Here is a 15665-nt window from a genome sequence, read left to right as displayed (position 1 = left end):
TAATTGAGGCGAAAGATCATCGAGAAAGGTTGATAAGACGAACTTTTGTTGGGATTATATACACATGCCACAAAAAATTTAGATAGTGTATCCAACAGAGCTAAAGAAAGAAACTCAAATTCAGATATGGTTGACCGACTTACAACTTTCACATCTAGGTAATCTCTACAATAAATAGCTACACCACCTCCCTTTTTATTCAAGCGGTGATTTCAGAATAGCTTATAATTTTCAATAGAGTAAAAACAGTCTGGAATATCAGAGTTAAACCAAGTTTCCGATACACAAACGACATCAACAGAAGATAGTTCAAAGATACTTCTAACATAGTCTAGCTTTTCCGTGTTCAGACTACGAGCATTAAAGTGTACAGCTCTGAAACCATCTGCCTGTTTAGATAGCACATTCAACATAACAGACTGGTCAGCTGTCATTTCAATAATTGATGATACTCAATTCGCGGAAAAAAACATAATTAAAAAAGAAAAAACAAAAACACAACAGCAGAAAACTGATCGTGTTATGTATGTAGGTATAAATGTACGTAAGGTTGGAAAGCAGCATAAGTGAGGTGAGTATAAGTTTCTAGTACAGAAAGTGGGTTTCAGAGAAAAGAAAATTGTATGTATATGTCTAAATATGTAAATAAAATGGTTTGGTAGAAAACAAAACAAAATAAAATAGAAGCAGCAGTAGCAATATATGTATGTAGGTAACTATGTAAGTAAATACACGTATGTATGTAAGGTATGTAATGTGTTTAACAGCAAGGGCATATGCTTAAAATAAAACGAAAAAAAGAGCATAAACAAGATATAAAATATTAAATATTAAGAAGCACCAACAATGCTGATTAAATTATCGTTGCTTGTTACTTTGACAGATCCACTTCTTCTCGCAACGCGAACGAAAATTTCTCCTAGCCTTGAGAAAACACTGCTCAATTTATTTGACTTTTTTAATTTAAGAGCAGCTTGCAGAATATTTCTATTGGCAGCGGAGAGGCACTCAAAGATGTTAAAGTTGGCGTCGCTGTCAAAACCAGCAAGTCTTTGAGAAACAGCAGAGTTGTGTGTTTTTCGATACTTACAAGCCAACCTAATATAAACGCACGCAAGTCATTTTCTGTCATAAATGTCTCATGCACATACATACAACTTGTATGAGAGGAACCCAAATTGAATTTGCTGCGTGAAAACCCAACTCGATTTCCAATTTTTGTTTTGCGTGACATTTAGATTTGACGTTTGCACACATGATTTACATTGTCGCAACGCATGCTTATTTGGGTTAGGGCAAAAAACGCCGGTTGTTTGCGTGCGCTAAAAAAAACGCAGTGCGGTTTTATTAGGTTGGCATGTTAGAAAAGGCAGAGAGTGTGCGAGTACGATCATAAGTTGAGAAGAATTTGACTATAACAGCACTGTTCGGGCGCTCAGCTGAGAGTTTGGTGCGAAAGATATCACGAAGAGGGGGTGGGGTGAACTCAACAGATTTGCACACCTTCTCAAAAATTCCACAGAGATTTTCTTCGCTTACTAATGGAAGGCCGAATATGACAGGGTGAGCGGATTTAGTATTTACTTCTCCCTCACTTTTTAGTTTCGCTAACTCTTCTCTAACAGCTTCCAATTCTAAAGACAAGCTGCGGGTAGTTGCAGATTCCTCTTCAAGCTTGCGTTCAACTTTCTCAATACGCTGTGCAAAAGCTTCGATGTTCTCCTGCAGCTTAGCCTTAAATTTCCGCTCAAGAGAAGCAATCTCTTCAGATAGTAGAGAGTATACACCGCTGATTCTCTCACGAAGTCGCTCTTCCATCGACAGAACTTTATCTTCAGTTGTTTGCAAAGCAGCGAGTATTAACTCCGAGAGAGATCCGTTATTCCCAAGCCGCAAAGTATTTGCTGGCGAATCTTTGTTAGTTGATTCAAGTTTTCGCTTACCAGCAGAATCCATAGAAAATTATTGTAGGTGTAATACTGACTACTGAGCTACATGGCTGTCTCCTGATCGAAATACTCGCAATCAGATCGATTACGTTGTGATAGACGGACGGCATGCCTCCAGTGTTTTAGATGTGCACACGATCCGAGGACCTAACATCGACTCGGACCATTATCTCGTTGCAGCCAAAATACGCACCCGCCTCAACGCGGCTAAAACCAAGGAACAAAAAACACAAGGAAAGCTAGACGTCGAAAAGCTTCAATCACAACAGACTGCCAATGATTTCGCAACTCGACTCTCACACCTGCTCTTTGAGAGCACAACTCATCTTGAAGGAATACAGGAGCAGTGGGAGCACATCTCCAAAGCACTTCGTACTGCCGCCTAGTAAAAAATTGGTTACCGGCGGCCCCGAAAAAACAACTGGTACGATGAAGAATGCCGCGTTGCAACCGAAATAAAAGACGCTGCCTACAGGGCTGCGTTAAAAGCGAGCGCGACAAGAGGAGTGTGTGAAAGCTATCGTGAGTTGAAAAGGGAAGCGAGATGATGCCTTTTCAGGTAGAAAAGAGCAGAAGCAGAGAGGCGTGAGTGCGAGGAGCTTGAGCTGCTAGCCACCAGGAATAACGCCCGAAAATTCTACCAAAAAATACGGCGACAGACGGAAGGTTTTAAGACCGGGGCAATCTCCTGTAGGAATGAAAACGGCGACCTTGTAACTGATGTCCAGAGAGTTCTTGGATTATGGAGGGAATACTTCTCTGCTCTCCTAAATGGAGGCAGCAATTCACCGCGCAGAGATGAAGAACCCGATCCCCCAATCAATGATGATGGAATATATGTCCTCCCGCCCGATTATGACGAAGTTAGAATAGCAATAACCAGATTGAAAAACAACAAGGCCGTGGGCGCTGATGGATTGCCTGCGGAGCTATTCAAGTACGGCGGCGAGGAGTTGGTAAGGCGCATGCAGCAGCTTCTTAGCAAAATATGGGCGGACGAGTGCATGCCCGACGGTTGGAATCTAAGTGTTCTTTGCCCAGTCCACAAGAAGGGGGATACTGCAAAATGTTGGCCGGTGTCGTGGAATCAGCCTTCTTAATATCGCATATAAGGTACTTTCAAGTGTATTGTGCGAAAGATTGAAGCCCACCGTGAACCGGCTGATTGGAACTTATCAGTGCGGCTTCAGACCTGGTAAATCTACCATCGACCAGATTTTCATCGGTCATGCTAAACCATCCAAAGCAGTGGGCCCAGACGGCATAGCCATGCCGATGCTTAAAAGCCCAGGGAAAGAGGATTTCAAATATTTAGCACATGTCTTCAACCTGTCTCTTTCCACATTTGTCACTCCCGAAAAAAAAGAAGTCATATCGACCGATATCTCTCCTATTGCCAGTAGCCAAGACGCTTGAAGCCACTTTGCTCCCCTACTTCAAAGCAAATTTGCAGCTAGCCTGTCATCAGCATAGCACCACCACCGCGCTAAATGCCATTAGCACCCAGATAAATTTCGGTTTAAATCAAAACCCCCACCATAGAACAGTACTCGCTGCGCAAGACCAATCAAAAGCTTTTGATACGGTTAACCATGGCACGTTACTGCAAGACCTGGAAGGGTCTGCCCTTCCCCCATGTCTTAAAAGGTGGACCGCAAATTATCTGGGTGGTCGGCAGGCATCGGTGCAATTTAGAAACGAATCATCTAAACCAAGAAGAATTAAACAAGGGGTGCCACAGGGTGATGTCCTATCCCCACTTCTGTTCAACTTCTACATATCGAAGCTACCTTCGCCACCAGAAGGAATTACTATCGTTTCCTACGCCGATGACTGCACAATAATGGCTACAGGCTCAGGCCCACAGATCGATGAGCTTTGCAACAGTATAAACGGCTACCTCCCTGATCTCTCCAGTTTTTTCGCCTAGCGAAACATAGCATTATCACCGACTAAATCCTCCGCGACCTTATTTACAACATGGACGTTCCAAATGTCGACCATTTTGAACATCCACGTCTGTGGCACTACGCTACCGACTGTCTTACACCCCAAAATGTTGGGTGTGACGTTTGATCAGGATCTACATTTTGGTGAGCTGCAGCCGCAATTGTGCCGAAAATCCAGAGCCGTAATAAAATCCTCAAATCTCTTGCTGGAGGGACTTGGGGAAAAGATAAAGAAACGCTCATTACCACTTACAAAGCAATTGGCCAGCCGATTACATGATACGCGTCCCCGATATGGTCGCCAAGCCAAAAGACCACTCACTGGAAGAAGCTACAGGCCTGCCAAAATACTGCCCTCAGACCCGCGACGGGTTGTCTTCTTATGTCCCCAGAACACCATCTACATAATAAGGCGAGAATACTACCCCCAGCGCGTTAGCGGGTCAGAATATACCCGCGGTAGGTATGCCTGTCGTAAGAGGCGACTAAAATACCAGATTCAAGGGGCTGTGTAGCGCAACCCTTCAGGTTGCCAGCGCAATATATAGCTTCTCCAAACTCAATTGTCAACCTCTCCTATCCGCGGCGAATCCTGTTTCACTAACAGACGAGTCTCTGGCGACCCCAAGCTCCTCATGGAACTTTGGGGTGGGGAGGGAGGGAATGGCCTGAAGGTTTAATGTGGCCAAATAAATCGTTCCGGAGATGATCGGGCTAGCACCTTAATGGTGCTGTGGTACCGGATCTGTATCCGTCAAAGGACCATCACATCGATAACACTCCCCAAAGCCTTCGGGGAGCAACCTTATCGGTACAACAACAACACAACAACAATACTCCCCATCAGGGAGAGAAATGAGATGCTTACCAAACAGTTCCTGTTGAATACCCAGAAACCTGGTCATCACAACACCCATCTGATTGATGAGCCAACACCGCCCAGGGGCTTAAGGAGTTGTTGTTGTTGTCAGGAGTCATCTCCGTAAGCATTGTGAGGAAATACGGCACCTGAGAACATACCCGTATGCAGCCAAAAACACAAGCAGGTCCTCAGCGAACTCCACAAACAGGCGTCGGAACTTTACGCCAGGAATTGTCCGGTGAATCCAGTACCCAAAACATGCGGAAGAGGAACGCATATTCCCCAGGGAAACGCGAGTCACTCTAGCTCAACTTCGATCTGGATACTGTAACAGGTTAAACTCTTACCTATCCAGAATCAACCCCGACATACAAAATGTATGCCCCGCTTGCAACGTGTCCCCACAGAACAACAGAGCGGAAATCGAGGCGGCCTCGCGTATATCATACACCACACTGTGCAATATCATATATTTGATCCCGACATCGACCGCAGGGACAGTGTCTTAGAACGTCAAGGATTATCTGTCCTGTCAGGCGATGCAAATCTAGAAATCATTCACCCCTATTCTGCATTTCGATTACGTTCCCGTTCTACGCTCCGCTTTAATCGAAGTTTGGTATTCTGCATTACGACGGAATCGTAAAGAGAAGAGGAAGAGCAAATGATTTTTCGAAATCAGCTGTTGGTACGGAATGTGTGAACATTGGAACAAAATAAATTTAAGAGAATTTGTAAAAAACACTAAAAACGTTTATATTTTATTATCCACGCCATTTTGTACAAAAAAGAGCAATAGAATATATTGCCGCAGTGTTATATTTTTTTGAGTGAAGTGCTTTCATAATTGTAAGTGTGTTTTTGTCGTTATTTTGGCCAATTCCTTGCCGTGGCCACCGAGTTTTGTTAAAACGGATTCCTGCACGAATATAGTTGACATTTTCTGAATTTTAAGGATGCTAATTTCATTGCACTGGCCTAAAGTACTTTATAAAGGTTTATTTATTCTTTCCGCAAGGATTGTTTACGTTTTCGCTTCACCTTCCTCTACGCCGGCAGCATGTTTTGGCATATAACTGAACCCAACGAACAGACACAATTTATAGCTGTCTATTATAATGGAATCAATAGCCGCGGCATTATTTATGGAGTTGGAAAGCAACGCATACGAAAATTGCCACGCGAGAATGGAAAGGCAAATATTGCGAGATTTGTGTAATTCATTTGAGATGAGTGACGAATTGTAAGAAATTGAACTTAAAAGTGGTAAAGTTTAAAGACTTATTTTCTTATTTAGGTTCAAAAAAAAACTTTCGACTTAACAAGGATGCTTTCAAGTATGTGTTAGATACTTTTGCGGGGCAAATACGTCCAAGGACTTCGACATCGACATGTTGCTTTTGACCTGGAAACATATAAAGAGCAATCATCATCAAGCCTTCTACGTTTCTTAACAAGTTTTACTTACATTTTTGTAAAAATTCTGTTATAAATTAATAAAAAAAATAAAAAGAAAATATTTTTCCACCAACTAGTTTGCAACTTAGAAAAACGGAACTACGATCGAAATGCAGAATACAAAAAATCGAACGATTCCAAGTTGGATCGAAAAAGATTGGAACACAGAATACCAAAATTGCCAAATCGTAAAAATTCCAATCCAAGTCGAAATGCAGAATAGGGCTGATAAACATCTACACCCCTCCTGTCACCTGTTGTCCCAGTGGATACCGCCCTGATATCAGCGGCGTACTCACTGGAAACAAATCGAAAGCGATTTCAATGCCCATCATGATCTATGGCATTCGAACTTGCGGGTGGACAGTAGGGGTGAGACGTTCGCGGATCAAATAGAAGAAAGGACGTTCTGCACTATAAACGGAGACGCCCCCACACGTATGGTAGGAAGCTGTCACAGTTCGCCGGATATTTCAATCGTGAGCGCAGAACTCGTAAACTGCGTCAACTGGCAGCCGATGGTAACATTGGCATCCGACCACCTGCCTATACTTATTTCGCTCGAGCGTCCCGCCGACTCCATCGTAGCAGAAAAACGCACTTTCATTAACTTTAGAAAAGAAAAGTGGGACGAATACAAATCCTTTACAGACAGCCGCTTTGCTACCCTCCCTATCCCAACTGATACCCGCCAAGGGGAGCGTGCTTTCCGCAAGGTCACTGAATTCGCCTCGGCTCGTTTCATTCCCGCCGGTAGAATTCCTGAAGTTTGGCCCCACTTCCCGGCGGAGGCCGCAAGTTTAGCGAGAGAACATGAGCTTATAAGACAGCTCGATCCCGGCGAAACGCCTCTAACACCCCTTTCATTATGGTCCACCCCTGTTGAAACAGCAAGTTTCCTTGTAACGTAGCGTTACAATAACATCACCCCCCCAATGGTTTGAAAATCACCAGAAAATCACAATAATGGTGTATTGATTTCTCAACCAGTCTGCGGCACCACCCATATAAACAGCGAATTTGTATTTTTGCAATTCAATCCTCGCAGGTGAGCCAGCGGGAGTGGATTTATTTTTAAAGACATACTTTTCCCTCCTGCTAGCTAGCTGAGTGGAAGGGGCGCCGTCATGGCGCGGGTCACCCTTCACTAAGGTAAGGACGACGGGGAGGATGCCTTGTGCTACTTTGCCCCCCGCGCCCACCTAGGTGTTGTGCGGCCCGATGCCTTAATGACCATACAACCCCTCCCCCTCAGTCCTAGCTTCGGCCGGCTGAGACGGGAGGATGCCTTGCGCTACTTTGCCATCCTAGGTGTTGAGCGGCCCGACGCCTTCATGACAATTCGATCCCTTCCCCTGAGCTCTGATTTCGGCCGTAAGCCGACGCGTGCGCACAGAGGCTACCGCTGTGCCGTTAAGGTGCACTTCCCCTCCGCCCACGAGTCGACCCACGGTGTCTCGGCTGGTACAACCCCGCCCCCCTTTCGCACCTTCTACTAGTGTGCAAGTAGGGAGGCGGTGGTGTCCAGCGGTGAAGCCAGCACTAACGAGTCCTCGCAGTCTCTTCCCCAGGTGACCGACCCCGCCGACTATCGAAGACTACCGATTAAGCCGATCCCGCCAACCGACCCCGCCCGGAACGAGCCGCCGCTGTCCAGGTAAACACCATCGCCATTCTGCTTCCTCTCTCACCCCGGCCCAGGTACGCGCTCTGTAGCCCACCGCCGCTGCTACACCAACCACTGGCCGCCTGCCATCCTACCGCCGTTAAGCCGCTGCATCCGTCACGCCGCTGCTACGCCGACCGTTGGCCGTCTGCCATCCTACCGCCGTTAAGCCGCTGCATCCGTCACGCCGCTGCTACGACGACCGTTGGCCGTCTGCCATCCTACCGCCGTTAAGCCGCTGCATCCGTCCCGCCGCTGCTACGACGACGGTTGGCCGTCCGCCATCCTACCGCCGTTAATCCGCTGCATCCGTCACGCCGCTGCTACGACGACCGTTGGCCGTGTGCCATCCTACCGCCGTTAAGCCGGTGCATCCGTCACGCCGCTGCTCCGACGACCGTTGGCCGTCCGCCATCCTACCGCCGTTAAGCCGCTGCTTCGGTACCGCCGTACCCTTCCGCCCGTTACCCGACCGTTCAGCTGTCCTACCTAACATCCTCTTCTCCAACGACCGTCAGCCGCCGCTCCGCCCCCGTCACCATCTTGCGGCGGAAAGCTGCTGCCCGTCTAGCATCTCCAGCCGTGTGTGCGTAACACATAAATATTGTGTATTTATTCAGTAGGAGTTTGTGGGCCCTTTAGCCGACTCTGGATTGACTGAGCGTTACCCCAGCCTTAGACAAAACCCACCTCATAAATGGCGCCCGAGCAGGGACCCTACTCCGCAGATGACCGTGGAAAAACAAATACAACAACCACCAACACTGCCGGGGCGAGTTCGACGAGAACACAATCAGAAACAACAAATACACCGGCCCCCGAAGTTACGATGCTGAATACCGACTCACTCAATTGGATCTACTTACTGAAAAGGGAGAGGGTGATAGAGGAGTGTAAGAAGCATACGATTCACGTGGAGGGCTAAACCGTAGCCGACCTGCGCCGCGCACTGAGCACGTACGTACAAACAAAACGCGCGAGGAAATCAAGCGAAGACCTACTGAAGGAGTTGGAGAAGGAAGTAGAAGAGAACGAAGGAAAACCAGTTAAACTACCAACACCGACACTAAGCATCTCCCCCACACCACCGACCAAGTCAATCCCCACCATCCCGATTCATAGTCCTCAACCGCATGCGCATGAGAGAGAACGCGCACCGCCGAAACGAAACGAAATGAGCACCGGTGGGCTAATGAATACCGTCCGCCACTGGGACCTGCATTTTTCGGGAGAGGAGTCGCTGCACGAATTTCTGGAGAATAGAGCGAGCTCGCCGAATGTTACCGCATCCCCTTCGACCGGCTCCTCCTAACGCTGCCGGGACTGCTACGTGGCAAAGCACTCCAATGGTACCGCATACGTAAGCCACAAATCAACCACTGGAGCGATTTTCGAAGGGAGGTGAAACACTTTTTTCTGCCTAAGCGTCATCTTCAACATTTAGAAGAGGCCATCCGAAAACGCAGGCAACAAGGCCGAGAAAAAGCCAAGGACTACGTCCTCGCATTGGAAACGCTTATCCGCCAGCATCCGACAATGTGCAAGGAAAAACACCGCGAGCGAATATACGATGGCCTACGCGTTGAATACCGCCTCTTCGTCAAGCGCAGCGAGTTTAAGACGACCGATGAGCTCCTGGAAATAAGCGAAACAGGGCAAAGTGGCGATCCACAGCCTGTATCATCTTCAGACGGAGTACGATAGCAAGGAGTGCTGCTGGCGCTGCAAGGAACGCGGACACCGCCGCTTCCAATGCAGGGGCCGCTGGAGAATGTTCTGCTCCAGGTGTGGACAAGACAACATCCTCTCCAGGGATTGCCTATGCCCGTCGACCAACAAAGGCACCGACAACAACACATCCAGGATGCCGTCAAACTATGTGAGAGGTAGCCGCCAAGCATTATTTGTTCGGCCAGAGACGCCAATGGAACCACCAAGCTCCGAGCCCACTACCGAAATGCAAGTAGATGACCGTTTCTACATACCGATAACCACTGAGGGCATGGCCGTGCGCGCGCTAGTGGACATTGGCGCCACCCTCTCATATGTCGATGAGTCAATACGAAACCACCTGGAGAGGAACAACATCAAACCACATCTTAACAGGCGGATCGTCCAATTGGCAGACCAGACTTGTGTCTATAGTTCGAATTCCTACCCAGCAAGGATAACGTACCAAGGACGAACGACTAAAACAATGATGTCCGTCATCCCGAACCTGGCAGAACGGATGATCTTAGGAATGGACTTTCTACGGGAAAGGGGAATCACCCTCACGCTAGATGGCCAGCCGTTAGGATTCACCTTGACCAGGAGATCAGCCGAGCTAGACACACTATGTGCAATGACCAGCCGGGAACACGTGAATAATGGTCAAAATCGGGAACACCACCAGAAGCGATTGAGTAAAACTGTTAGCCCAATTACCGCAGCCGAACATTCGACCATCCGTAAACATAACCGACCGCTGAAGCAACGCTTCTACCCCCGTTACCCGGCTATACAAAAATACAACTTCAATAAAGAGTACCGAAAAAGAGCACCGAACGCGATATGCAATGCGCTCTCTCGCCGCCCGTTACAAAACACCAAACCAGACATATTTTACACAATAAAAAGCGACAGAGAAGAGCCGGGGATGTTATTGGCAACCATGCAATATCCGCAGCCATGGGAAATAGTAACCGCCGACTTCGTGCCACCACTACCACGTTCCAAGCAAAGAAGCAATTACCTCCCCGCCATGATCTACAAATTCTACAAGTGGTGGAGTTAATCTTGGCGCGCCAAGCAAAAACGGCAAGCGTGCTCTAGGCGCTACAAGCGTACATATACTTACTTGGTTGTCCGAAAACCTTCCTCACCGACAATGGGCAGCAGTTCGGCGGAAAAGCGTTAGCACCGTTCCTTAGCGACCACCGCACATGGAATTAGGAGATTCCACAAATGGCACTTGCAATAAACATGGTCAGAAAAGAGGGTACAAAAGCATCTGCAGCAGGCATAAATTTCGGCGAAATAAAACGACGTCAGAGCGGGCGCACACGGAGGGAGCAGTACCAGTGGTCAGTCAACCGAGCAAAAACGCAAAGGGGACCAATTTTTTTCGGGTCACATTTTACCGAATACCTGATGGCCATGATGAAATCACAACCCGAGGAAGATGGAAACGAAGAAGAAGAATATTATGTATTATAATGAATTGTATGAAATATACTCTGTTAGTTTTAAGAACAATGAAATGTAATTATTCTTACGTTATACAAATGAATTGAAACGTGACATATAAACATAAACTCTGTTAGATATAAGTGGAATGACTCTGTATATATTTGAGAGAAAAGAAAAAAAATAATTAATAAAGTGCTTCGCCCACATGCACACCGGCATAAGACAAACCTAGCCCATGCAGCTTTACGTCAACCGAAGTGGAAGGGGGCCTGTAACGTAGCGTTACAATAACATCACCCCCTGTATTTCCTTACTCACTTAAACTTGAACCCCTCTGTACTTATTTCTCTATAGCCAACAACCACTATGGTAAATAACCACACGCTACCAACGACTGATAGCAAACCAATTGTGTGTTCCGTCAACACAAAAAAACCACAATAATGGTGTATTGGTTTCTCAACCAGTTTTCGGCACCACCCATATAAACAGCGAATTTGTATTTTTGCAATTCAGTCCTCGCAGGTGAGCCAGCGGGAGTAGATGTCTTTTTAAAGACATACTTTTCCCTCCTGCTAGCTAGCTGAGTGGCGCGGGTCACCCTTCACTTAGGTAAAGACGACGGGGAGGATGCCTTGTGCTACTTTGCCCCCCGCGCCGTCCTAGATGTTGAGGGGCCCGACGCCTTTATGCCCATTTAACCCCTTCCCCTCAGTTCTAGCTTCGGCTGGCTGAGTGGAAGGGGCGCTGTCATGGCGCGGGTCACCCTTGACTTAGGTAAGCACCGACGGGGAGGATGCCTTGTGTTACTTTGCCCCCCGCGCCATCCTAGGTGTTGAGCGGGCCGACGCCTTCATGACCATTCGACCCCTTCCCCTCAGCTCTGGTTTCGGCCGTAAGCCGACGCGTGCGCACAGGGGCTACCGCTGTGCCGTTAAGGTGCACTTCCCCTCCGCCCACGAGTCGACCCACGGTGTCTCGGCTGGTACAACCCAGCCCTCCGTGCGCACCTTCTACTAGTGTGCAAGTAGGGAGGCGAGGGTGTCCCACCGGTGAAGCCAGCACTAACGAGTCCTCGCAGTCTCTTCCCCAGGTGACCGACCCCGCCGACTATCGAAGACTATCCATCAAGCCGATCCCAGCAACCGACCCCGCCCGGAACGAGCCGCCGCTGTCCAGGTAAACACCATCGCCAACCTGCTTCCCCTCTCACCTTGGCCCTGGTACGCGCTCCCTAGCCCACCGCCGCTGCTACACCAACCACTGGCCGCCTGCCATCCTACCGCCGTTAAGCCGCTGCTACGACGACCGTTGGCCGTCCGCCATCCTACCGCCGCTGCTTCCGTACCGCCGTACCAATCCGCCCGTGACCTGACCGTTCAGCCGTCCTACCTAACTTCCTCTTCTCCAACGACCGTCAACCGCCGCTCCGCCCCCCCCCCCCCCCTCACCATCTTGCGACGGAAAGCTGCTGCCCGCCTAATATCTCCAGCCGTGTGTGCGTGTGTTCGTAACACATAAATATTGTGTATTTATTGAGTAGGGGTTTGTGGGACCTTTACTCGACTCTGGATTGACTGAGCGTTACCCCATCCTTAGACAAAACCCACCTCATATCCTTGGACTCCCGTTAGAAGATATTGATGACAATTTGTGATCGGTCGCAGGTATTAGGTGGGGCGAAGCACTGCTACAACAACAACATTGGCATGGCTATTCCGTCGGGGCCTATTTGTATTTAATGCTAAAAACAGCGTTTTTCGCACTTTTAGGTTAGGATATCTCAAAAACCTGACGTGCTGGAGACGGTTTCGGACTCAGCACGCAGAAATGCGTCAGAAATGACTTCCTGATCCGAAACAAAAAAAAACCTTGCAGGCCTGTGTAATTTTTATTCGAGTAGTCCCACCCCTACTGTCTTTTCTCCACTGATTCATATATGTATATCACTTTTTTCTTCGTTTTGTCCTACACTAACCCTTCCATTTAATCACCATTCTGCGCAACTCGTATGTATGCGTTTTTTATATAAAAAAATTAGCTGTATTGTAATTAATATTAATAAACTGAGCAAACTTTTATGAAAAGGATTTTCAAATATTTCTAAATATTCAACACAGACGATATAACATTTTACGTTGCATGCGATGCTGCAATTCTCCTCGGCGGATCATCGTGTGGATTACTTTTAATATAGCACGTTCTTCATATTTCTGCCTTAGAAAGTCCTGCAAGAAAGAAAATACAATTTATTATTATATTTGGCAGGTTCAAGTTATACAAAATGCAATAATAACGGTGATGTTAACAACATAACCTCACGTTTTCGGCAGCTCTATTTGCCAGTATTAATGTGTGGTACAAAATTAATAAACATTGATTGCTTCATTTTTCATACAAATTTCCTTAAAAAAATTAGTTTTCTGCAAAATTGTTTCTATATTCTTTTGGAGAGTACAAAGTTACGTTAATCTTTTTGTCTAAACATTTCTGGTTGCGTTGTTTAATGTTGCTAAACGTATATTAAATTCTGCTATGATCGTAGTATAATTTATGGGCAGTTATGTATGATAGACAAAATATGCATGCCGAACTTGTCAAAATAAGGGAAGATGTTACAGCATGTCTTAAAATTCATTCATTTATGCATACATATATTTTGACACGAGCCAACTAAAAAGCACGCACAGCCACCCCCTGACCAAAACTTCTGTTATGTTGTACTAAGCAAATTTTATTACGCTAAGCCAATAGGTTCATATGTGTGTGCGCACATAAGCATTTTAAGACGAGTGTGTATTAGTTCAATTCAATTGTTTAGTATTGGACTTCACGATGCACACTACGAAACACAAAATAATACATGTATTTATGCGGCACAATATTACACACAACTCTTAATGTGCATTGAAATACACAAAACAGGCAACTTAGTAGGCATGTACGAATGCCGGCACAATTCAGGCACACTACGAAGTAGTTTTGTGTTTCACTACGCAGTCAGTCAGGGTAAGAATTTTAGTTTAAATGGCGAAGGCTTATTTGTTTACCGATTTGGTTGAAATTTGGTACATAGGTAGCTTTTTGCAGAGTTTAATATTTGAAGAACTTTTTTTTTGGCAAGTGGATCAAGGACCATGTTTTTCACCGCATACAAATCACGAAACAAAATGAAAGTTGTTCATTTGGAAAGGCTGGCAACGTTTAGGTCGGGATGATCAGACTTAGGTGGGGAGGGCAGTGTGGGGAATGTTAGCATTTTCGATGCGTCACTGTGCTGCTAGTAAATAAATGCACAACAGCAAATCAAGCCACCACACATATGTACATGTGAACATCAAAGCAAGGAGCCACACATTCATACAAGTAGGGAACGCTTTCCAAGGCCGTCGGTTCTATGTACCGGAGCGACTCGGGATTTTTCCCGACCAAGGACTGCCATTCCAGTGTAACCCCATTTAATTTGTTGCGACCCTCCCACAAATTGCCATCCTCCCAGCAGCTCCTTGCAGCGGGACTGCTCCATATTCTCTTGTTCCGGGAAGGTATCGAACCCGATCCGGGTCCGTCTCCTGACCCCGGTCTTGAGAAATGGTTTTGATGCATCTGCCGGAAAAGGTTGTTCTGGGCTAGATCCCAAAACCAGACGTCCACGTAACTTCTATAAATCTTTTGTGGCTTCTTGCTGTTCACGCCCAAGGACGTCCCGTAGTCTGCGCCCCCCCCCCCCTCCCTCACTTCCTTCCAGCAGCCCTGCTGCTCAGCAAGCCACAACAAGTACCCGCTGCTGCTCGCGCCCCACGGCGCCACCAACTCACACGGCTGCTCCCCCTCATACCTACAATCTCCGTAGTAGAGTCGGGAGCAATGCCGAGCATCAGCCCCTGCCCCCGTCTTCTCCCCCCCCCCCCCCCCCTCTTTTCCGGCAGCAATTGTTTAGGTCAGGGAAACACTCTTAGTCCCTACCTCCCTTTGCACCGTTTGCCAGCACAGAATTAATGTGTTTGCGACATCCGCCCAATGCAGCTCCTGCCATGGACGGTGCCACCTTCCTAGATGTTCTGGTCTCCGCGACGGTAACCCCCCGACGGGTTTCATTGCGCCATGTTGCCAGGCCGCATACCCAAATAAACCGGGTACCCCAATGCTTACCCAAGGACGTCCAGTCCCAGGGCCACAACAGCAGTCGCGTCCTGGCCTTCCACAACACAGGCGTAGTCACCCGTTGTGAAGTGGCTCCTTTGGAAGCCACTCATTTTTGGGCAACTAGCCCCACGTGCAGGCTTAATGTCCAAATAAATTATTCTTATTTAGGTTTTCGTTTATTTATTTATGTTGTATTTCAGTTTGGTTATTATAATAAATACTTTGTAAACTTTATATATGTTTTATTTGTATTGTCTTTTTTTATGTTGTTCACTTAAATAACTTAGTTTTTATTTCCAATACATAGTTCGCGTTTTCTCGTTGTCGTCCAAATTTATAATGATGGCCGGGAATTATGGAAATGGCGAGGGCACTCTCGTCAATCGACATTTTCATAATTCAACATACATTCTTTTATTCTTTCTAGCAATATGCACTGTTCACAATGACATATGTGTATTGTG

General features: G+C 46.9%; 1 protein-coding gene across 2 annotated transcripts in view; it reads right to left on the bottom strand.

The window, feature by feature from the left end:
• Positions 1-13071: 13071 nt before the first annotated feature.
• Positions 13072-15665, bottom strand: part of Mcm5 (Minichromosome maintenance 5) — a 127060-nt gene continuing 124466 nt past the window's right edge. For both annotated transcript variants that reach the window (XM_067772870.1, XM_067772871.1), the window contains exon 4: positions 13072-13283. In XM_067772870.1, coding sequence (XP_067628971.1) covers positions 13167-13283 — 117 coding nt within the window. In that variant the 3' untranslated portion in view covers positions 13072-13166. The remainder of the gene's footprint in view (positions 13284-15665) is intronic.

This window comes from Eurosta solidaginis, chromosome 3, assembly GCF_040869045.1.
Source record: "Eurosta solidaginis isolate ZX-2024a chromosome 3, ASM4086904v1, whole genome shotgun sequence".
NCBI lineage: Eukaryota > Metazoa > Arthropoda > Insecta > Diptera > Tephritidae > Eurosta > Eurosta solidaginis.
The sequence above is the reverse complement of the archived record's forward strand: the minus strand, read 5'-3'. Positions and strand labels throughout refer to the sequence as shown.